The following is a 22,506-nucleotide window of genomic DNA, read 5'->3' on the forward strand; positions in this document are numbered from 1 at the left end:
TAAATTACCTCAAAGCTTAAGGTTTAAAACAATAAGCATTTACAATCTCATAACGTGTTCGGTTCAGGAATTTAGAAATGGCTTGGCTAGGTGGTTCTAGCTCAGGGGCCCTCATGAGGTGCAGTCATGATATTGGCCAGGGTCATGGTCATCTGAAGTTTTGACTGGGATGGAGAATCTGCTTCTAAGATGTCACTTCCCCTAGCTGTTAGCTAGAGGCTTCAGTTCCTCCTTTCAAGGCTTCTGCAAAGGCTGCTTGCGAGTGTTCGTATTTAACTGGCTTCCCTTTTAGCAAGCAATCCAAGAGAGCCAGGCAAAGCCACAGTATCTTTTATGACCTAGTTTTGGATGTCATACATCACTTCCAGGTTATCCTGTCAGTCATACAGGCCAGGCCAGTGACAATTCAGTATGTGAAAGGACTTCATAAGGACATGGATACCAGGAGGCCACCTTGGAATCTGTCTACCACAATGCCAAAATGATATTTTCCCTTTAGGCGTTTCCTATATTTTGGTGTTGCTATTGTGTTATTCCCCATGTAGATGTTTTTGAAATTTTTCATTAGAATGAAATTATAGTGAGAAATTCTTTTTATGAAATATTTTTCTGAATTAGAACAAAGAGTAAGATTTTCCCACCAGTACACTTTATTATGTGGGCCTCTTTTAATTTATTAAGTATGTGGTGTATGTGGCATGTGATGTGTGTGTGCAATGTGTATGCGGAATGCATGTATAATGTGTGTGGGAGGTGCACATGCACACACACATGGAGAGCAGGGCCAAGCTGAGTGCAGTCTTTCTGGCCCCTTGGTCTTCTCCTCCCTCACTGTAGCAGATGGATTAGGGTGGGACACCCAGCACCACCACTGGGGTCTCTCCCCCAGGGGGACAGCAGGGTGAAGGGTAGTGGAAGATGGAGCTGTGCCCACATCCTGGTGTTCAGCCCTGAACAGGTCCCACAATGGCCATTACCAGTGGTTGATGGCTCTGGACCCATTGGCTCTGACTATCGCAGCCCAACTCCCTTGTGGCTTGCAGGTTCTTCAGGGCCCTGGCCTGCCCCCTGCGCTATCTTCTCAGCCCCACCTCAAACGTGTTGTCGCCAGCCCTCCCCTTTGAACCAGCTTCTGCTTGGCCTGGAGCTCCCTTCCTTTGGTCAGTTTTCTCAGTCTGGCACATCTGTCACCTCCTACTAGGAACCCTCCTGGATTCCCTGGTGCTTCCACTGAGCTTACTTTGATCTTGGCAACTGTCAAAGCCTACGGGGTCATAGCTATTACTTGCAGGATCACGGCCTCTTGTCCTAACCATGCTCTGGATCAGGGAGACAGTATTTATGTCCTGTTCACCCCTAACTATGCCAGGACTAGCCTCTCTCACCATAAACCCAGGTGTAGTAACACCTGAACCCCCAAATCCACCTCCTCTCAAACATAGCAGGTTCCCACAGCGTTTAGGGACACACTAGAAAAGCTGGACTAAAGTGCCCCTGATGCCTCTGCTTCTCCCCAAAGCCCCCCTGTCACCACCTCTCACCCCCAGCACTGCAGAGGCCCACCAGCTAGTGCTGCTCCCCACCAGCAGGGCCCCAAGTTCCTGGCAGGGCTGCGTCTTCTTTGGGTCTGCCCTGTGTTCTGGATGCTTTGAGAGACAGCTGCGGTGGGGAGGGGGGTGTGAATCAGGTTGCAGGGGTCCCCACCAGAAGAGCTGGGCCAAGGCCCTCCTCGCCTTCCCACAGAGAGTCCTCGTTCTTCTCATATCTAGTCTCCAAAGCCCAGCCAGCCTGCCTAGCCTCCAGGTCCTCTCCCTGTCTGTGTGGCCACAGGATGGGCCTGGGCATAGGGGGCAGCAAGCAGCAGGGAAACCTCAGATCTGTAGAAACATGACCAGGCACAGTAATTGGCTCTGCGGAAAGTCCCCTCACCCCAAGCACCCACCGCCTGCCGGCCCCCAGGCCTGTGTGCACGTTGGCTCTTATATTCCACCCCCAGGCCTTTCTCCCTAACCAGTCAGTGTGGAGCCAGCTGGCATCAAGTACCAAGGCCCACCCCCACCCCAGCCTGGAGCTCACTTACCCCTCCCCTGACATTCCTCCTCCCAGTCATCCCCAGCTGACCTCTTTGCCCTGCCCCCTCCGGATGGCGCTCTGTTCTCACCTTGCAGTCACTGAAGACTGCCTATCCTCCAGACCCAGGCTCCAGGGCAGGGACAGAGTTGAAAGTGCTCATCCCACCCAGAACTGAGCCCAAAGCCCACAGTCTCTGCACCCTCTAAATGTTTGTGGCCCCTACCCAGGGTCCTTGAGCCCAGTTGCTGGCTAACCTGCTGTTTGTGCCACCACCACCGTCTTGGGGGGTAAGGGTATGGAAACTGCGAACCAGGAGGGGCTCCTACTGCAGCGGCTGCTCTCTTTCCTGTTGCAGGACATCAGGGTTCATGGGTGCTGCCAAGATGTTGCGAGGCTCCTGCTCCACTTTCCTGCTCTGGGGCCTCCTGGGGACCTTGCACGCCCAACAGCAGGAAGTCATTGGACCAGACACCTCTGAGAGAAACAACAACTGCCCAGGTATAGCCACCGGGCCTGCGCTCCTGGGGTAAACAAAGGGGACAGCAGGGGCAGTTGGTTGGGAGCCAGGGCACCGCATGCAGGTAAGACCTGTGTGGGGCAGAGCTCAGGACCACCCACGTGCATGGGACCCCAGGATGGCTCACCACAGACTCTCCGTGTGCAGCCCTGTGACTCCTCCTGTGTCCCGCAGAGAAAGCCGACTGCCCAGTCAACGTGTATTTTGTACTGGACACCTCGGAGAGCGTCACCATGCAGTCCCCTACCGACAGCCTGCTCTACCACATGCAACAGTTTGTGCCCCAGTTCATCAGCCAGCTGCAGGACGAGCTGTACCTGGACCAGGTGGCCCTGAGCTGGCGCTATGGTGGCCTGCACTTCTCCGACCAAGTGGAGGTGTTCAGCCCACCGGGCAGCGACCGGGCCTCCTTCACCAAGAGTCTGCAGGGCATCCGCTCCTTCCGCCGCGGCACCTTCACCGACTGCGCGCTGGCCAACATGACCAAGGAGATCCGGCAGTACGGGGCCAAGGGTGTGGTCAACTTCGCGGTGGTCATCACGGACGGCCACGTCACGGGCAGCCCGTGCGGTGGCATCAAGCTGCAGGCTGAGCGGGCCCGCGAGGAGGGCATCCGGCTCTTCGCGGTGGCCCCCAACCGGAACCTGAACGAGCAGGGCCTGCGCGAAATCGCTAGCACGCCCCAGGAGCTCTACCGCAGCAACTACGCCACCATGCGGCCGGACTCCACCGAAATCGACCAGGACACCATCAACCAAATCATCAAGGTCATGGTGAGCAGCCACAGCGCCCCACCCTCCTAGGGCTACCGTCCACCTGCTGGGTGTGGGGTGGAGGGTGGGGTCTAGAGCCCTGGGATCTGATCTCTGGGCATCACCCTCAGCTTACCCCTCCGTGAGTGAGGCGACTGAAGCGGGTAAGCTCTGGTCAGGGTCTTGCCTATTCCAATGTCCTGCGTTCTCTGCTAGATGCTGAGCTGCCCGATCTCCAGCTCATGGCTAACCAGGTTTTCTCTCTGTCTTTTCTGCAGAAACATGAGGCTTATGGAGAGGTGAGAGGCATTTCTGTCCATGCCAACCCACCAGGTGTGCCCTGGGGCTTCTGAGGCGCTGACCCAGCAAAGATTACACGCCTCGCCTTGCCAGCTCCCTGGCGCTCTCCAGAGGCAAGGGAGAGAGACTCCTCTGCTCCATGTAGGCCCCGAGGCCCTCTGGACTGACCGGCTCCGTCCACCTGAGCCAGGCCAAGAGAGGATGGGTGCCCAGCTCGGGATCTGCAGCCCTGGATCCCGGACCTTCCCCTGTCCCTGTGCATCCCAGTACCAGCTCACTTCCGGGAAGGAGTGCTGCCTACTCACTGGGCTTCTACAGCACACCTCCCCCCAGACAGTGGTGTAGCACACAAGCACAAGGAACCTAGCCAACCGCTAGTTAATCCCTGCTACTGTCAGTCATTGCTCAACCCAGCCTTGGTTTCCAAAGCTTGACTAGAACCTATGTAGAGCCCACCCTGGTGGGCACTTCCTGAGCCTGGTCCTTTATCCAGCCCTGTGCTCAGGACAGCCTACCCCCAGCGGGCCGGGGACTTGGGCAGCGTCCTCCCTCCCTCCCAGCAGGGACGCATCCTTCTGGCCTCACGCTGCCACTTGCTTCTTGTTTCAGTGCTACAAGGTGAGCTGTCTGGAGATCCCCGGGCCCCCTGGTCCTAAGGGCTATCGTGGACAGAAGGTAAGATACCCAGACCACCCTGGGACCTGCCCTGCCAGGACGCTCCCGGCCCCTCTTGAACTATGAATTTAGTACCAACTAAACCTCAATGGGCTCAACGCTTCTGACCCAAAAGGAAGTAAAATTTCATTTTTGTCTACTTCCTTTTAAATGGCATTTGAGAACAGTAGGGACACTTTCTAAATTAAGATTTGCTATTAAAATACTTATAAAGTAAACAAGTTGGTGTCACAGGCAGTGTGAGGGTGGGTGCCGCCCAGCCCAGTGCAGAATTGGAGCTGCTGCTGCAGAGACCTGGCAGGTGCCCCGCCTGGGGCTGTCCTTCAGAGCACAGAGAAACAGGGTCATAACTGGCCCTGGTCTGACAGAGGCCTGGATTCTCGGGGGCAGCTGGGCCTACTCTAGGACATCCCCATGTGGCATTGCCATTGTCACTTGGGTGGGACCAACAGCCAAGCCACACTGACCCCAAGACTCTTCCAACTCCCAGAAGCCAGTGACAAGGTCTATGGGTGGCCCACCCTGCCCCTCTCTGCCTTGGTTTACCCCTTTGTGCTGTCTGCTTTTAGGGCGCCAAGGGCAACATGGGAGAGCCTGGAGAGCCTGGACAGAAGGGTCGACAGGTAAGTGTCCTCCCACCCCCTCCGGCAGCTCCTTCTCTCCACGCTGAGATCACATCCATGGCCCTTTGTTCTTTTTCCACAGGGGGATCCAGGTATTGAAGGCCCCATCGGATTCCCAGGACCCAAGGCAAGTTGCCGCTGGCCCTGCCCGAGTGGCTGGGGACTTGGGGATAAGCCAAGGGCTGCCTGGCTCCAGGTGGGGCCAGCCCACAGGATCAAGATGTCTCTGGCCCAGCCAGCCCTCCCCCCACTTCCTCTGACCCAAAGAAGTGAAGCACTTCAGTTTTTTGAGTATTGTCAGCAGACCAAGTGTCTAGCCTGAGCCCCGGTCATGCCTCCCAATCCAAGGCTGGTGACCACCCCCCGCTCTGGTTGCCTTCTGGGTCCTGTACACATGCCCCACCATAATGCTGCTTTTCTTTCCTTCCGACCGCAGGGTGTTCCTGGTTTCAAAGGAGAGAAGGTGAGATTCTAACTCTGAGCAGCCAGACTCCACACAGCCTCCGCTTGAGCCTCAGCCCCAACTCCCCAGTGTGTCCTCAGTGAGCCCGTGGTTCCTGCTGGGGGCGTGATGCGGCTTCGTGCTGGTGGTGGCCTCGTTCTGGGTCCTTCTGGCCTCGTGTTTGGCTGAGGGCAGACCTGGGCCCCTAAGAAGTGGGTCTGTGATGCTGGAGACCTGAGCTAACAGCCTCCCTTTCCTTCTGCGCAGGGAGAATTTGGAGCTGATGGGCGGAAGGTAAGCAGGTGGTGGGCTGGGCGAGCAGGGCACCCCACCTTCCTGCTGCTCCAAGGGGATGCCGATCAGGGCTGATAAGAGTCCCCTCTTCCTTCTCACTCCAGGGTGCCTCCGGCCTGGCCGGCAAGAACGGGACCGATGGACAGAAGGTAGTGCTCCTTGGACTGCACCACGGTCTGGGCATGAGGCTCGTGCACAACAGCATCTCAGATACAGAAATGAGCAGAACCTCCTCAGGCTCTCAGATCCTTCCCTGGGGCCAGGCCGCTAGGCCAGGCCCACTGCCCACTGCCCACAATTTGTGGCTTTAGCAGTCCCAGATTGTACCTGTCCAGAGGACACAGGACAAATAAGGTCACTGCAAGAGCAGGAATGGACATTTGCTTCTGAAAACCAAGGCCCAGCCTTGCAGGAACTTCCCAGTCTGTTCTGCAGAATCCCAGAACGGCCCGAGTGGCAGTTCACACACATACACACATGTACACAACATCACGTGCCCTCGCACATGCACAGATATCACACAAGCACACACATCACACGTGCACACAGGCATGCACACAGTTGGAGGGAGCACTGTGCTCACAGCCACAACTAGGGACTCACCCTAGAGATGCCACTATAATAGTCAAGCCAGGTGTGCCCAGAGTGTGTAGACCGACATGGACTATGCCTGCCATTTACACTGTCATTGATGCATCGTCCCCCAAATCTCGCCCCTGACACACCTTCTGCTCCCCTATCCTCTTTCAGGGCAAGCTGGGGCGCATTGGACCTCCTGGCTGCAAGGGAGACCCAGGGAGTCGGGTAAGCATGGCCTTGGCTCCTCTTCTCATCAACGTGAAATGGAAGTGCCAGGCTCCAGGTGGGGGTGGGGAAGCTGGGAGTCCCTGAACTTGGATTCTTCCTTCAGCCCTGCCCTGACTGTCCCTGATCGCTGCTGGGGCCACAGCAGAATTAAATGGCCTCTGGAGCAGCTGTTTCCCAGAGTCCTGATGGGCTCAGCTCTGAGGTTTGTCTGGTCGTCCTGCCCAGCCCTGCTGAATTCTGGCCACCGAGACCCAGGCAGAGTGTTCAGTCCAGACAAAGGGGGGGGGGGCGCGGCTCGTCACCTTCCCCGTGTCAGCTGGTTCACGGGGAAACCACAAATGCATGCAGTTCTCAGCAAGAGACCTAAGACAGCCTCTCTACCTTCTCTCACAGGGCCTCGACGGCTACCCAGGGGACGCAGGCAGCCCTGGGGAACCCGGAGACCAAGGTGCCAAGGTAGGCGGCCTGAGCGAGCTGGCAGCGCCAGAGCAGACTGGGGTCCCTGCCCTCCAGGTGGCCTTCTCCCTGCTGCAGTGCCTGGCCTTGGAAGGAGGCGCCCGGGCCGAGAAGCACAGCAGAGGGGACCTGTCCCTGCGGACCAGGCAGTCAGGGGCAGGAAGCTTAGGGGAGTCCTGCCTGGTGGGTGGTGGGGTGCCCATGCTGAGGGGGTTGTAGAGCACTCTTCTGAAGCTTTACCAGCTTGTGCCCCACTCAGGACCGGGAGTCCCCGCTCAGGCGGCTGAGTGGCCACAGCAACAAGCCCCCCTCCTCCCGGGCCTCCAGGGGCTCCCGTGGAAGCTCTCAGGCGCCTGTGAGGTTCTGCCCCTTAGACCACCTGAGGCATCACTTTGCCTCCCACTGGAGGACCAGGAGGGCAGCCTTTCCCCGAGAAGCCAGCGCCCTCAGACAAGGACCATCTGTAATTCACCCGTTGGGCCGCATGGGGGCTCTGCCTCCCAAGAGCGTGCTCTGCCGACGGGAGAGGAGTCATGTGCCCCCAGCCTCTCCAGAGTCCTGCCCCATGTCTGGCATCCAAGGGACATGAGGCTGATTTCTCCTAACCCTTCCAGGGGGACCCTGGCCGCCCAGGACGCAGAGGGCCCCCAGGAGAAGACGGGACCAAGGGAAGCAAGGCAAGTGCCCCTGAGGGTACCTATTATCCTGCCACGGCCACATCCCCAGTGCCCACTGGACCACAGAAATGGGAGGCAGGAGGGACAGCAGGTGCCCTTGCCAGCCCTGTGCCCTGAGCAGAAGACCAGCCTCTCTGCCCGCTGCCAAGTGACGGGGCACCCCCTCCACAAGGCAGACGCGGTCCCGCCCGACCGAGGCCGAGCCTGCTCCTGCTGAGCTGTCACCTCTCTGCAGGGCTATCAAGGCAACAACGGAGCTCCGGGAAGTTCTGGTGTGAAAGGAGCCAAAGGCGGGCCTGGGCCCCGGGGACCCAAAGGCGAGCCCGTGAGTTACACCCCTCGGGCGCCTGAAGCCTAGGGTCCAGACCACTGTCTCCTCCGGCCCACCTGCCCAGCCCCTCCTGGCTTGTGCCCTGCTCTGGGCCTCCTGCCAGAGGGCTCCCCAGTGCCTCCACGACCTCATTGCAGCAGAGGAAGGGTTCAGCTACGCCCTTGCCAGACCATCAGTGCCCATGAAGTGGCCCTGTGTCCCCACCCTGCCCTCCTGGCAGGACACCCCTGAGGGCTGAGCATAAACCGGGGCACACACTCCATGGGTCCCATACAGCATCCTCACCCACCCAGCCAACCCCAGAGTATCCTGCCTCAGGGCGGGAAGGGCCCAGTCCTGGGGCTGATCCTCCAGGGATGCTTCCTGAGGCCTGGCCTGGCCCAGAATGAGCTGAGCGACCACACCAATAGCCAGTCACGTCACCTGAAACAACCTGACTGACAGCTGACCAGGAGCCCTCCCATCATTTCCTAAATCCTTGGCTGGGGCCAAACCAACCCAGCAGAGGATGAGGGTCTAAGCAGGGTCCTCTTGAGGGGCCTCCAGACCCCAAAGCCTGAGTCCTCATGGATAGAGGAGAGTTTGGAGTCCTCCTGTGGCCCCCACCATCGGGGCCCCCACCCACACACCCACTCTCTGCAGGGGCGCAGGGGAGACCCTGGAACCAAGGGCAGCCCAGGCAGCGAGGGCCCCAAAGGCGAGAAGGTGAGTGTCCGTGCCGGGGAAAGGCGGGTGCTGTCGCCAGGTCTGCCTCCGCACCAGGTTCTCACTGTGGTGCAGATGGCACCCCGTGACATGGGAAGACAAAAGTGACCCCAGGGCACTCCCTGCACGGTCTGGGAAACAGGAGGCTGCCAGGCTACCCCCACCTGCATGCCTGCTGAGGAACCTGGGCGGGGCTCGGCCGAGTCCACGCGGCGCGTGCTCAGCCCTGCAGGCTGCCAGCCGCTCCACAGCACCGCCGCACACACCTGCCCCCGGAGCTGGTGCAGGGTGTCTTGTCTGTGTGGCAAAATCAGAGTGTCCTGTGAGGTGTGGGTGAAGAGCTTGAAGGAGAGGGGCTCCTCCTCTGGGGACAGGTGGTGACCCCTGCCCATGCTGCAGGAGGCTGAGTGGGCAGGGCTGCTGTTTCGATGTCACCCTCCACAATCTGGGGTCCTCTCCAGGGAGTTTAATGCCCCCCTCTCTCACCTCCTCTCACACATAACTGGATCTCTCTTCTCACAGGGGGACCCTGGCCCCGAGGGGCCACGGGGCCTGACTGGGGAGGTTGGCGGCAAAGGATCCAAGGTGAGTAGGTGGCATGTGGCACCCAGGTGGCTGGAGGAGGCGGAGCCTAGGACCCCAGCCCCTCGCCTGCCTTTCCCTTCCTGCAGACCCTGCCAGGGCCACTGTGGTCAGGGCTGAAGACCCAGGCCATGCCCAGGACCTCCTGGGGGGCAGCAGCACCCCCTCCCCTGTCTGGCATCCAAGAAAGATGACAGGGTCTCTTTCTTTCCAGGGAGACCGAGGCCAGCCTGGACCCAGAGGACCCCAGGGGGCTCTTGGGGAGCCCGGGAAGCAGGTCAGTGGCGGGACACCTGGGAGGGGTCTGTGGCTCTGGGTCTCGGGCCGCCGTCTGCCCTTCAACCTGTCTCGCTCTCCTGCCCTGTAGTGCCGCTTGGGTCCTCTTGTCCTCAGCAGGACACTGTCCCCATGGCAAACTCAGGCAGGGGAACAGGGGCCGAGGGTCCCCGTGCACCTCCTCCTGGTTCTGCCCTGAGGGACCCAGCTTTACCAGGTGCAGGTGGTGAGCAAGAGGCAGGGGTGGGGCTTGGGAGCCCCATGGGAGCACGTGGACAAGAGAAGCCAGGCAGTTACCCTCAGGGCAACAGGGGAGCAGAGCAGTGTTTCCTGATGGTTAGAGCTGAGCACGGTTGGTCTCTGTCTGTGCCAACTCCCTACTTTCTCTCTGCCCTCAGGGATCTCGAGGAGACCCCGGTGACGCTGGTCCCCGCGGAGACCCTGGACAGCCTGGCTCAAAGGTACAGCCCCTCCTGCCTGGCTGGACTGAAGCAGGAAAGGGGGTGGATTCAGCTCTAGAGTGAGGCTCCTCGCGTGTGCCTGCCAGCCCTTGGTGTGGGCTGGTGGTGGGGGCCAGGCAGTCCCTCCTGTCCTCACTCCCCCAGTGCCCCCACCCAGACCAACTGCCAGCAGCCCTCAGTCCGTGCTGACTATTCTTGTTTCCCACTGGACCTTCCCTGACCGGCCTCCCCTCCTCCAGGGAGACCCCGGCAGGCCTGGATTCAGCTACCCAGGACCTCGAGGATTGCCTGTAAGTCCTGGCATGGGATGGGAGCTCCTGGGGAGGGGCGGGCATTGCCGGAGGAACCTGGGGGACAAGGTGCAGAGGAGGCTCCGGAGTCACACGTCGGTGCAGGGTCAGCCCCTGGAATGGTCTGGGACGCGGTGCAGGCAGCATATGCCCACAGATATTGATAACTGAGACCACTGTGAGGGAAGAGAGCGGGCAGCAGGAAACCTCCGGGTCTCAGCTATGTCCCAGGGGCCAGTGCATCAGCCCTCAGGGGTCTGTGCTGAGAAACCCCCACCTATGCTTTCTTCCAGGGAGAGAAAGGCGAGCCAGGCCCACGCGGCCCCGAGGTACGTCGGGGCCCCTCTGCACCGCCTTGGGTGGTCTGCGCCCCCTCCCCTGGCTGGGGTGCCATATCCCTCACCTCCTGCCTGGCCACCAGCGGCTGCCCCGCGCTGAGAGCTGAGCACCAGTCTCTCTCAAACTAAAAACTGCGGTCACGTGCAGCACCCTGTGCCGCTGCCATCTCACTGACCCCAAGAGCCAGGCACAGGTCTTTCTGGGCGGAGCATGTCCATGTCACCAGCACTGGGGGTCCTGAGAGGCTGTGCGGAGGCAAGCAGAGCTCTCCCACAGAGGTCTCCTCCACCCGGCTAACGTGTGTCCTGTGTCCTGTGTCCCAGGGGGGCAGAGGCGACTTCGGAGTGAAAGGAGCACCTGGGCGGAAAGGAGAGAAGGGTGAACCTGTAAGTGTCCCCCTCGTCTCTCCTCTTCCCTCCTCCTCCCGCACCCTCCTCCCTCCTCCATCGCATCCTCCTCCCTCCTCCATCTGCATCCCTCCTCATCCTCTCTCCTCCCCTCATCTTTCCTCTTCCCTCCTCCTCTCGCATCCTCCTCCCTCCTCCACCCGCATCCCTCCTCATCCTCTCTCCTCCCCCTCGTCTCTCCTCCTCCCTCCTCCTCCCGCACCCTCCTCCCTCCTCCACCCGCATCCTCCTCCCTCCTCCATCTACATCCCTCCTCATCCTCTCTCCTCCCCCTCGTCTCTCCTCCTCCCTCCTCCTCCCGCACCCTCCTCCCTCCTCCATCTGCATCCTCCTCCCTCCTCCACCCACATCCCTCTTCATCCTTTCTCCTTCCCCTCGTCTCTCCTCCCCTCACCTCCTCCTTCCTTGTCTCTCCTCCTGGAAACCAGGGTGTTTGCTGAGCCAACCTGTTTTCTTTTCTTCTCAGGCAGATCCTGGTCCCCCTGGTGAGCCGGGCCCTCGGGGACCGAGAGGACCCGCAGGACCCGAGGTAGGTCCATTTGGCCCTCAGGCCATGGCCTCTGGCCAGCCAGGCCAACACGCACCCTGAAGCACAGGGCTGTGCCCGTGGTGGAAGGACAGGGTCAGTGTGCCAGGACCTGCCCAGCCCCGGCCACAGCACGGCCACCTCTCACTGGCATCCTTCCTCCTCCAGGGCGAGCCCGGTCCCCCCGGAGACCCCGGCCTCACGGTAGGTGTCAGCTGAGGATGGAACCAGTGTCCTCCCTCCTAAAACTAAAAAGCAAGGGCAGCAAGGACAGTGTCAGGGGGCAAGGTCAGCAGGAGAGGGGTCAATGCAGCGGTTCTCAACCTGTGGGTCGTGACCCCTTTGGGGGTCGAATGACCCTTTCACAGGGGTCGCCTAAGACATAACAGTAGCAAAATTACAGTTATGAAGTAGCAACAAAAATAACTTTATAGTTGGGGGTCACCACAACATGAGGAACTGTATTAAAGGGTCGCGGCATCAGGAAGGTTGAGAACCACTGTAAGGTCAGAGGGCAAGGTTAACAGGAGCAAGTTAGCATGAGGTCAGCAGGGCGAGGTCAGGGGAGAGGGGAGCAGGGCCACAGACTCCCTCCAGCAGCCCCGAGGCCCCTCTCGGTCCGCTGTCCGCGGGGCTGACCCCCTGTGTTGCAGGAGTGTGACGTCATGACGTACGTGCGTGAGACGTGCGGGTGCTGTGGTGAGTCTCTGCCCCACGTGCTGGCCTTGCTGGGCTGCCCCGGGCTCTCGTCCAGGGGTGGGACTTTGTCCAAGGGTCAGGGCATCCGCAGAGCCCCACCCTCGCCCCTGTGGTGACCATTTCCCACTGCGCACCTGGCTGTGCACCCCTGTGGTCTGGGGATGTGTCCCGGGCGGAGTCGGTGCCCACAGCCAGCGCCCCCTGCCGGCCCACAGACTGTGAGAAGCGGTGTGGCGCCCTGGACGTGGTGTTCGTCATCGACAGCTCTGAGAGCATCGGCTACACCAACTTCACGCTGGAGAAGAACTTCGTCATCAACGTGGTCAACAGGCTGGGGGCCATCGCCAAGGACCCCAAGTCTGAGACAGGTCGGCTGTGCCCTCGGGGCAGGGGCAGGAGTCGGTGGGCAGGACACCCCGAGATCCAGTTCTGGGAGGGATGTTAGCTTGGCCGAGGGTCCCAAGGCCCTCACGTGGGGGCGCTGAGTGCGCAGCGGCCCGGCCGCCCCTCACGCCCGCGCCTGGCCCGCAGGCACCCGTGTCGGGGTCGTGCAGTACAGCCACGAGGGCACCTTTGAGGCCATCCAGCTGGACGACGAGCGCATCGACTCGCTGTCCAGCTTCAAAGAGGCCGTCAAGAACCTCGAGTGGATCGCGGGCGGCACCTGGACGCCCTCGGCCCTCAAGTTCGCCTACAACAAGCTGATCAAGGAAAGCCGGCGCAAGAAGACCCGCGTGTTCGCGGTGGTCATCACAGATGGCCGACACGACCCCCGGGATGACGACCTCAATCTGCGGGCGCTGTGCAACCACGAGGTCACCGTGACGGCCATCGGCATAGGCGACATGTTCCACGAGAAACACGAGAGTGAGAACCTCAACTCCATCGCCTGCGACAAGCCCCAGCAGGTGCGCAACATGACGCTCTTCTCCGACCTGGTGGCCGAGAAGTTCATCGACGACATGGAGGACGTCCTGTGCCCGGGTGAGTGCTGTGGGACTCCCTTCATCCCCCCATCCCCAACCCCCCTTCCCCACCCTTGTCCCCGCAGGAGGGAAGAGGACCTCAGGAGGGAAGGGCTGGGGCATCAGTGGGCCACTGAGGGAGCTCAGCCCTCCCTGGGCAGCGGAGCCTGACCAGAGCCCCGGCCTCCTTTTCTCTCTCCTAGACCCCCAGATCGTGTGCCCGGACCTTCCCTGCCAAACAGGTAACACGGGGAGCTGCCAAGCCCCCCCACCCCAGACTAGCAGTGACCAGGGCCCAGAGGACCTTGCAAGGAAGTGCACTGTGGGGTCCCCCCTTGGTGGGACCCATGGGTTTCTCAGTCCCCTGGGCCTCAGCATGTCTGACGAAGGGCTGGGAGGCCCAGGGTTTGGTGTCTTGAGTGTTTCAGCCACCCCACCCTCCTGGCACATACGAGGAGGGGTTGCCATGGGCCTGGCCCTGTGCCTGGTGCCCAGGTGCTCAGGTCTTGTGGTTCCCCGTGCCCGCGAGAGACAGACACCCAGGGCGTCCCCCGGCCGCCACCAGCAGAAGCCTTGGATCCAGTCAATGAAATGGCTGATTTAAAACCTTCTGGGAGGTGAGCGTATTGACAGCCACACAGAGGCTGAGGCGCTCCCTCGGACCCTGCCCGCCCATCCATCTTCCCTCTGGGAGCAGACTCCGGCTGTGTTTAGGGGACCCGCCCAACACGGTGCATTGTGTGCCTAGCTGGAGCCCTGGGGGCCCCACGGGGTCCTGCAGAGGCCGGGGAAGGGCAAACAGCGTTGTCACTCTTCTGGGCATCATGCTGCCACCTCTGCCATTACACAGTGACTAGGGCCACGGGGCCCAGGCAGGTGCTAGGGGCGGCGGGAGCTGAGCCCCCACCGGCAGTCCATGTGTCCTGTCAACCTGGGTCTTGGAGCCATTGCTGGACCCTCCCGCTGGGATGTGGGCACTTGCCTGTCGCCTCCAAGGAGCATTGAGGTGGGGACTGGAGCTGGTCCTGGAAGGCAGGCCGCCGTGGAGGAGTGGGGCCGTGTGGCAGGTCAGCAGAGGACGCTCACAGGTGCCTGTGAGGTCGGCCTGTCCAGGCTTTGTGCGGGCCCCTTGCAGGGCAGCTGGGCCCTCGGCAGGTTCGAGGGAGCTGGGGTGCCTGAAGGAAGGAATATGTCGAGTAGTGGGCCAGGGTTCCCTCTTGTTCTGACAGAGAACTTCCGAGAAATTGCTCGTCGAAGTCATGCCTGGGACCGAGCTGTGGGGTCATCCCAGAGACTGCCTGGGCCTGGGGTCCCTCTGGGGACAGCTGCGTGTGGTGGTCAGAACCACCCAAAACTCCAGATGTTGCCCAAGAGCACCGTCCCTCCTGCGGTGAGGCGACTGGAGTCTACATAGAGGCCCAGACAGCTACAGGCCATGCCCCTGTCTCCAGGGCACCCTAGTTCTCCTGGGGTGGGTCCCCAGAAAATGTGATCCCTCTGGGGTAAAAACCAAACCCCAGCCGCAGGCGCCTGGGCCCCGCAGTAGCTGGCATCCTCGCCCTGGCCCTGGCCTCACTGTCGATCCGTGTTAGCGGAGGTTTTTATAGCCGCTCCTGACCGAGCTGAGGAAGGTCCCTCCGCTCCTTGAGGCTGAAGTCCTCTCGTGAATGAATGGGTTTTGTCAGATGATTTGTCTGGGTCTGTTGACATGATCACGAGGTTCTTCAGCCTGTTGATATGATAGATGTGGTCATGGATTTTCAAATGTGGAACCAGCTTTGCACATCAGGGGTAAACCCCACTTCGTTACAGAGTATCATTTTTATGTATATATTGTTGGATGCAATTTGCTAATAGTTTGTTGTTTTTGTGTCTCTGCTCATGAGAGAGCTTGGGCCACGTTTCCCTTTCTTGTGATGTCTTCGTCTGGTTTCGGCATTAGAGCAACACTGGCCCCCAAGACTGATCTCGCTTCTCCTGAGCCCCCAGGACCTGAGAGAGAAAATGAATGGGCCCCTTGCAGACCCCTCCCCACCTTCTCTTAACTAATCTCCTGCTACTAAACTCACAAACTCGTCCTCCGCTAAAGCGATTAGAAATTTCCAAGCAAAATAGACACTGTGACCAGAGAAAAGAATGCAGACGTAACTATAGATATGCTGAGACATGAGGGGACTCCAGACTGCCACAGACTGGGCACTGTCCTCGGCATTTCGGGGCGCAGAGGGGATGCTGCCACTTCTGGCGTGGCTCTGACCTTCTGGGCCAAACTGCCCTGTCCACCCAGAGGCCCAGACTGATTGTGTCAGAACCACGAGAGTGTCAAAGAGAAACAAAGCTGGACTCCAGGTAAAGGCGGCAAAGACGTTTCATTGCGAGATCGCTGCTGCGGGAGGGGGGCCCAGGTCAACCTGAGCTCAGCTGCCCCAGACAGAGGCCGGGGCTCCAAAGGCCAATCCACGGCAGGAGAGGCACAGAGGCCATGGGGGTGGGGAGGGGGTGGTCCATGGGACCAGGCCACCTGGGTTTGTTGTACCCAGAGGAGAAACAGACTTCTCAACCTTTAGGACAGGAGGCAGCTGGAGTACGGCTGCCCATGGGAGTGAGGCCCTGGCCTCCCTGGGGGCTGGGGAGAGAGCAAGAGCATCCCTGAGTAGTTGCTGCTCCCAGGTCTTTGTGGGGACAGTTCTGGGAGGGGGGGATTTATGTCGGAAAAGGCAGAGAAGGTTTTATAACTGCAAGCTTTCTAAAGTAACTGTCCGCCCTGGCCGGTTTGGCTCAGCAGTTGGAGCGTCGGCCTGGGGACCAGAGTCCCGGGTTCGGTTTCCGCTAGGGGCACATACCAATAAATATATAAATAAATAAAGTAACTGTTCTGAGAGGGGTCCTGTGACCAGGTTTGGGCTGCAACAGACAGTAAGTTCTGGCAGCGCGGAGGATTTGAAGGAGCTGGGGCCATCCCAGGGCACAGACATGACCTTGAGTGGTCAGCAGCTGTACTAGCATTCGGTCAAGTCTCAGTGCAGCTGAGAGTCTTGTAGTTCTTAAGGTCAGCGGGGACCAGAAGGCCTGCTGCTCCCGTCTCTGCGTCGTGTGCCCTGCTGCTGGCCCCAGAGCGTTTGTCTCTGGCACTGCGGCATCCCTGTCTCCTCGTCCACCGCTGGCTGAGCCTCAGCCCCATTCCTGGCTTTGGTCCTAACTCATCTCTGAGGACAGAGCCCTGAGGAGGGCGGCTGGAGGCCTGCTCTCGCTGACCAAGTCCCTTAAAGCCTTCTCTGGATGCCCCGCAGATGGACCGCGGCCTGGCGATGCGCCCCCGGTCACCTTCCTCCGCACGGAAGAGGGCCCGGACTCCTCCTTCCCCACGACCATCCCCCAGATCCAACAGTTGCTAAACGCCACGGAGCTCACGCAGGACCCAGCCGCCTACTCCAGGCTGGTGGCTGTGCTGGTCTACACCGCTGAGCGGGCCAAGTTTGCCACAGGAGGCGAGCGGCAGGACTGGATGGAGCTGTTCATTGACACGTTTAAGCTGGTGCACAGGGACATTGTGGGCGACCCCGAGACCGCACTAGCACTCTGCTGAAGCCACAGGGCTGCCGATGCTCAGAGAGGCCGGAGCTGCCCGAACTGGGCCGCGTTCGCTCCCTGGGCTGCCCGCCGTGCACTGGGGGCTTATGACAACCGGAATCTCAGTCTGGAGGTCTGACGCCGGCATCAAGGTGTTGGCGGGGCTGTGCTCCCTCCAGGGGCTCAGGGAGGGCCCTTCCCGCCTCTCCCAGCTCCTAGCTGCCTGCATGGTCACATGGCTGCCCCTCTGTAGCCTAACCTTCCTCTGCCTCCCTTACAAGGACACAGGTGGCATTTAGGACCAACCAGATAACCCTGGACAATCTCCCATCTCAAAGTCTGTGATTTAGGCCCTTCTGCAGAGTTTTATTTTGCCACATAAGGTCACCTTTGCAGGCTTTGAGATTAGGACATAGGCATCTTTGGGGGAACCCCATCACTACCCTCTAGCTGAGCTGTCTCACACATTTAAGGGACATAAGAGTCACCCATTAGGACAAACCTGCCACAGCCTCTGGCCGACAGCATGGGGAGGGACCACAGACACCACCTGCTCATCCCCCTCCTGCCCCAGGTCCTCGGGGAGCATCAGGAGCACCCCATCTCCACAACTGCTGAAGCATGCTCAAACACACATGTGCCTGCTCCCTCAGAAGCTGGATTAATACAGGGAAGCTCTCATCCTGGGCTTGGACCCCGGTTCCAGGGGGCAGGGTCTCACCTCCCTGCTGCACAGACTCCCTGATGTGGGTGGGGGTCAGCGGAGGGAAGGAAGGGGAACAGCAGAGTCTCCTAAACACCCCCAACACTCCTGGCTCAGCTTCTGGCCTCTGTGTCTGATCACCCCTTGTTGAGGAAAACTCCCCCAAAACCAGCCCCCTCCCCACGTCTACCTGCTTGTAGGGCTCAAGGTCGGGGCACTCAGAAAAACGTGTACACGAAAAAGAAGCTGCTCTGCATTTGCACTGCTACCAAAATAAGCTACGTCATTAATAAGCTCCTTAGAAAGCATCCTGTCTGCTGACACCTGGCCCCTCTCAGTGACACACCCGGAGGGTATCCTTCAGCCGCTGTGAGCGCATCTTAAACATTCCATAAAAGCTGAAAAACAAAGAACGTGAATCCTTGCTGTGGCTGAGTGGTGTGCTGGGGTGACCTGCTGCTGGCTGGGGGCTGGCCCACGGCGGTCACCTACCTGCGCAGGTGGGCGCCGCTCCAGAGCCAGGTCCTGGGCTGAGACCCTCAGGCATCGGTGCTACGGGGTCAGGTCCTCCATCCTAATGGGATCCCTGAGCACCCAGCCCCGGGGTGGGCACACCTGGGTGTGAACAGAGTCCTTTCTGGCCCATGTCCAGGGGAGGAGCACAGGGGGCTGAGGAGCTGATGAGAGCGGAGGCCTGGCCCCGTCCCTGCCCAGCACAATGGCGATCAGAGCTGAGGTCTCGAGTAAGGCCCTGAGGAAGGAGCCTGGCTGTGTGGTGGTCCCATGTGTGTGGGGGGAGTGGGTTTTCAGGTTGTGCGTGGTGCCCATGTCCCCCAGAGGCTCCGTGCCCCCCATGTTGTCTGGCATGTCCAAGGCTAGTCACTGCCCAGAAGGGGGCAAGGGTCTCCTCGGGTGAATCACCTGGGCTACTGCAGGGGTCTCGCCACACCTGTGCCCACTGCCCACCAAAGCCTTGTCCTCTCAGAGGGGACATAAGCTCATTCTTTTTTTGATGCCCTAAGGGCCAAGGAGAGATGTGGTCTGGCCTGCGCCAGGCAGCTCTGGGACAGTCACAGCTGTTGGTGGGTCCTTGCATCCAGGGGTCTTCAGGCCCAGGGTCTTCACAAGGTCTTTTTACATCATTATACACATGATAACAGCCTCCCTGCCCCTCTCTCCCACCCCACTCCCATGGACTGTGGCCCTTCTGGGGGTATCCAATTCTTGGGCCAAGTGAAGGGACTTTGCTGACCCCTTTCTGCCTGGGGGGCCTGGAGGAAGCACTAGGCACAGATAATGCTTATAGGGTGGAAAAGGCCTTCCGTCCCCAGGTTTGGGGACATTTCCTGGTTGGAGCACAACCAAAAGAGAGAGTGAGGGTCTGAGGAGACAGTGTGGGATTCTGGACCTCTGCCCAGGGGCTACGGGGTGCGATCCAGCAACAGATGACTCTGGGTACAGGCCCCCCAAACCCCCGAGCTCTAGCTGCCTATGTTGCTCCGCAGGGGGTGGGGCACATGAAGAGATGTGGTGCAGGGTGTGCAGAGTGGGCTGGACCCGAGGGGATACGGCCTGGGTAGTTTGTGGCCCAGACAGCCTTGGCAGGGCAAGGCCAGGGTGGGGCCAGTGAGGGCCTCACCTGGGTCGCCCCTGCCCACCACCCATTTTCCCCCCAGAGTTCTATGTGGCCCAGTGCACCCAGCGGCCCGTGGACATCGTCTTCCTGCTGGACGGCTCCGAGCGACTAGGTGAGCAGAACTTCTACAAGGCCCGGCGCTTCGTGGAGGAGGTGTCCCGGCGGCTGACGCTGGCACGCAGGGACGATGACCTGCTCAACGCACGCGTGGCACTGCTGCAGTTTGGGAGCTCGAGGGAGCAGCAGGTGGCCTTCCCACTGACCTTCAACCTGACGGTCATCCATGAGGCGCTGGAGAGTGCGCGCTACCTCAACTCCTTCTCACATGTGGGTTCGGGCATCGTGCAAGCCATCAACCAGGTGGTGCTTGGCACGCAGCCTGGGGCACGCCGCCATGCTGAGCTGGCCTTCGTGTTCCTCACGGACGGTGTCACAGGCAACGATAGCATAGATGAGGCAGTGCACTCCATGCGCAAGCAGAATGTGGTGCCCACTGTGGTGGCCGTGGGCGACGATGTGGACATGGACATGCTCTCCAAGATCAGCCTGGGCGACACATCTGCCATCTTCCGTGAGAAGAACTATGACAGCCTGGCCCAGCCCAGCTTCTTCGACAGGTTCATCCGCTGGATCTGCTAGCGCCCCACCCCACCCAGCCCTGCAGGCTCTGTCCTCCTGTCCATGGTGCTACTCACATCCCACCAAGAGAGGTCCAGAGCGCTGCAGACTCGATCTTTCCAGGTGTGGGTATAAAGTCAGGAGTGCAGTACCCCCTCCCATCCCCAGATCTTCCCGGGGTCCTGCGGCTCTGAGCACTGCTCCCCTCCACCCCTCCTCGCTATCCAGCAACGCCCTACTCTCCACACCCCCCTGGTCCCCAGAAGCTTCCCAGGGTAAGTTTCAGATCCTCATCAACAGGCCCCATCTCCCCCTCAGCCCAGCCTTATACCTGAACTCTAACCCACTTTCCAGTGCCCTCCGAAGGCTCTCTGCCAGCCCTGCCAGCCCTCCTGTCCCTGCTCCCAGGTCTCTGCCTCCCCTCTGGGGGTCACCTGCCCCCATTAGACAGAGCTGTGACAGCAGACCCTACATGTCCCTATATGCACACACCCCAGTCCAATAAAGGCTTTGAACCACCTCCTGCTCCCCAGCCTCCATGTGTCTGTGCCCACCAGGGACCCTTGTGAACCAAGTGGACTCAGACCATTCACATGCCCACCAGCATGTATCATACACCAACCCCATTACCCACACACCCACATACCCACATGCTTTGAGCATGGAGATGGTGCCTGGCCTCCTCTCCAGCACTGACTGTCCACACCATCCCCAAGTGTGTAGACTGGACAGTCTTGTCGATCTTAAAATAGTAATTTTATCGGCATAAATTAGATTATTCGGGAATAGCAGTTTGGGACATGCAAACTATGGCAAACCCATAGACAAGTCAGGAACACAAAGGAGGGAAACGTGAGAAAAATTAGGAATTGGGAGGGGCAGTGATGAGCAGAAGTCCATTGGAGGACAGTGAGAGTTCAGGTTGGTGGTGACTTTTCATTGGCTGAGTGTGCTGGTCTCCCATTGGCTGGGCTGTTGCTGGGTAAGGAGAAAACCTTCCTCCTTCCTGGGCAGTAAAACAGTCTTCCTGTTGGAGAGTACAGTACAAGGTAGCTTCTTCCTGCGGGAGTCTGCAGATGGCAGTGGGCAGGCAGTGGGTGGTCCTACATGACAGCTTCCCCTCAGGGCTTCCCTACCCCAACTTTAATGAGGTTTCCCTTATTCATTTTTACAGCTTCAACCATGAAATCCACACCTGTCTAGTCAGCTTTGGGCTGAAAACGTACTACTTGGTCAATGAAGTCTCCCTCTGTCCTCAAACCAGGGCCAAAGTGCTTTAAAAATGTCTATTGGTTTGAATGAGGATACTTTGTTGATGGCTAGACAGATTCTTTTTTTTTCTGGAAATCTCAGTGACTTCCTGCTTGACTCCCAGGTGTCTTAAGCTCACCCTTCGGGAAATGCCCTATTAAACCTTTGGCTCCCATAGGCAGATGCTCTGCTCTTGCTATTTACAGCTTCCTGGGGCTGCCCTAGTAAAGGGCCACAGGCTGGCGGCTTAAACACCAGAAACGGAGTGTTTCAGTCGGGCTCCAGTGGAGTGTCTGCGAAGGATCTGCTCCAGCTCCTGGGGGTTCCTCTCAGTGTCACCCCGATCTTCACGGGCTGTTCTCCCCGTGCATGTCTGTGCCCACAATCCCCTTTTTATCAGGACAGCCTACTCCAGTGTGACCTCATTTCAACCTAACTAATCACATCTGCAATAACTCGATTTCCAAGTAAGCTCAAATTCTGAGGTATTTGGGGTAGAACTTCCACGTGTGAATTTGAGGGGACACCATGTTCGTCCCCATGTGGGGATGACTGACTCATTCTGAGGTACTTCCACCTTTCGTATCATCTGCCTACACCGCCGGCATCTGGAGGCAGGACTTCAAACCAGGCATTTTCTCCTCCCACCAAAGAACCATATAAACTGCCAGCAAGAGAGAGAGGAGACCCTGCGACCACCCAGAGGACTCGAACCACAGCCCTAATGCCTGTGAACGTCCAGGGGTCAAAAGGTGGCGGGAGGCAGAGGCCCTTCCCCCACATATCTGCGGTTCTGCCCTCCGGACCCTGCCCTGGATCCCCTCTGTAGAGAAAAAGACATCTCTCTCTTTGACACTGTCCCCTGCATGTTCAGCCTTTGACCCTCAGGAGGCAAGAGCATCTGTCCCTTTGGAAGGGGCTCACAATACCCATGAGGGGGTGGCTGGGGTCCTTTGAGGGTGCAGGCCATCTTTGAGCCCCACTGGTGCAGGCCATGCTGATGTCCACTGAGTTTTCCACTAGGCCCCCCAGCACCCCCCAGGGCAAGGGCACCAACCCCGTCTCGGAGATGCACTCTGAGCCCCATGTCCCCATCCCTCAGCCCCTCAGGGACCCTCAGACACGCTGCTTGCCATGTGTGATGTTTGAGTGAGGGTTATGATGCTTTCATACAGGGACCTTCCCTTCATACACATGGGACACCCTCAGACCCTCCACCATGGCCCCAGTTGGCAGGGCTCCCTGCTCTGCCTGCTCGCCCCCACCTGGCCCCACTTGGACATGCATCCTGTTCCCCGAGAAGTGTGGACATGAGTCAAGGAGACTCAGCCAAGACGAAGGGCCCGGACCAGCTCCGCTCCTGTCTTTCAGAGGGGCACATCATCGCACTAATATCCTCCTCGTAACGTCTTTTCGCAATGTTCCCTCACCAGTGCCCCACACCAAAGGCCCCTGGCTCCAGCTGTGGCCTGAGCTGACCTCACTCGCAGGAACAAGGGCGACCCTAGGGTTTTGAGGAAGGAGACTTGGA

The 22,506-nt window shown here is 59.4% G+C and overlaps 1 protein-coding gene across 1 annotated transcript in view; it reads left to right on the forward strand.

Annotated features, from left to right (window-relative positions):
• Positions 1 to 20,226, forward strand: part of COL6A2 (collagen type VI alpha 2 chain) — a 35,473-nt gene extending 15,247 nt beyond the window's left edge. The window contains exons 2-28 of the mRNA XM_036243680.1: positions 2,429 to 2,571; positions 2,765 to 3,363; positions 3,621 to 3,641; positions 4,252 to 4,317; positions 4,887 to 4,940; positions 5,023 to 5,067; positions 5,377 to 5,403; positions 5,650 to 5,676; positions 5,781 to 5,825; positions 6,427 to 6,480; positions 6,877 to 6,939; positions 7,554 to 7,616; positions 7,852 to 7,941; positions 8,590 to 8,652; positions 9,175 to 9,237; positions 9,449 to 9,511; positions 9,909 to 9,971; positions 10,211 to 10,261; positions 10,555 to 10,590; positions 10,924 to 10,986; positions 11,474 to 11,536; positions 11,702 to 11,737; positions 12,187 to 12,232; positions 12,448 to 12,600; positions 12,764 to 13,216; positions 13,401 to 13,439; positions 19,147 to 20,226. Of these exons, the coding sequence (XP_036099573.1) occupies positions 2,442 to 2,571; positions 2,765 to 3,363; positions 3,621 to 3,641; positions 4,252 to 4,317; positions 4,887 to 4,940; positions 5,023 to 5,067; positions 5,377 to 5,403; positions 5,650 to 5,676; positions 5,781 to 5,825; positions 6,427 to 6,480; positions 6,877 to 6,939; positions 7,554 to 7,616; positions 7,852 to 7,941; positions 8,590 to 8,652; positions 9,175 to 9,237; positions 9,449 to 9,511; positions 9,909 to 9,971; positions 10,211 to 10,261; positions 10,555 to 10,590; positions 10,924 to 10,986; positions 11,474 to 11,536; positions 11,702 to 11,737; positions 12,187 to 12,232; positions 12,448 to 12,600; positions 12,764 to 13,216; positions 13,401 to 13,439; positions 19,147 to 19,745 (3,075 nt within the window). The 5' untranslated portion in view covers positions 2,429 to 2,441 and the 3' untranslated portion in view covers positions 19,746 to 20,226. The remainder of the gene's footprint in view (positions 1 to 2,428; positions 2,572 to 2,764; positions 3,364 to 3,620; positions 3,642 to 4,251; positions 4,318 to 4,886; positions 4,941 to 5,022; positions 5,068 to 5,376; positions 5,404 to 5,649; positions 5,677 to 5,780; positions 5,826 to 6,426; positions 6,481 to 6,876; positions 6,940 to 7,553; positions 7,617 to 7,851; positions 7,942 to 8,589; positions 8,653 to 9,174; positions 9,238 to 9,448; positions 9,512 to 9,908; positions 9,972 to 10,210; positions 10,262 to 10,554; positions 10,591 to 10,923; positions 10,987 to 11,473; positions 11,537 to 11,701; positions 11,738 to 12,186; positions 12,233 to 12,447; positions 12,601 to 12,763; positions 13,217 to 13,400; positions 13,440 to 19,146) is intronic.
• Positions 20,227 to 22,506: the final 2,280 nt, after the last annotated feature.

This window comes from Molossus molossus, unplaced genomic scaffold (assembly GCF_014108415.1).
Source record: "Molossus molossus isolate mMolMol1 unplaced genomic scaffold, mMolMol1.p scaffold_m16_p_5, whole genome shotgun sequence".
Taxonomy (NCBI): Eukaryota; Metazoa; Chordata; class Mammalia; order Chiroptera; family Molossidae; genus Molossus; species Molossus molossus.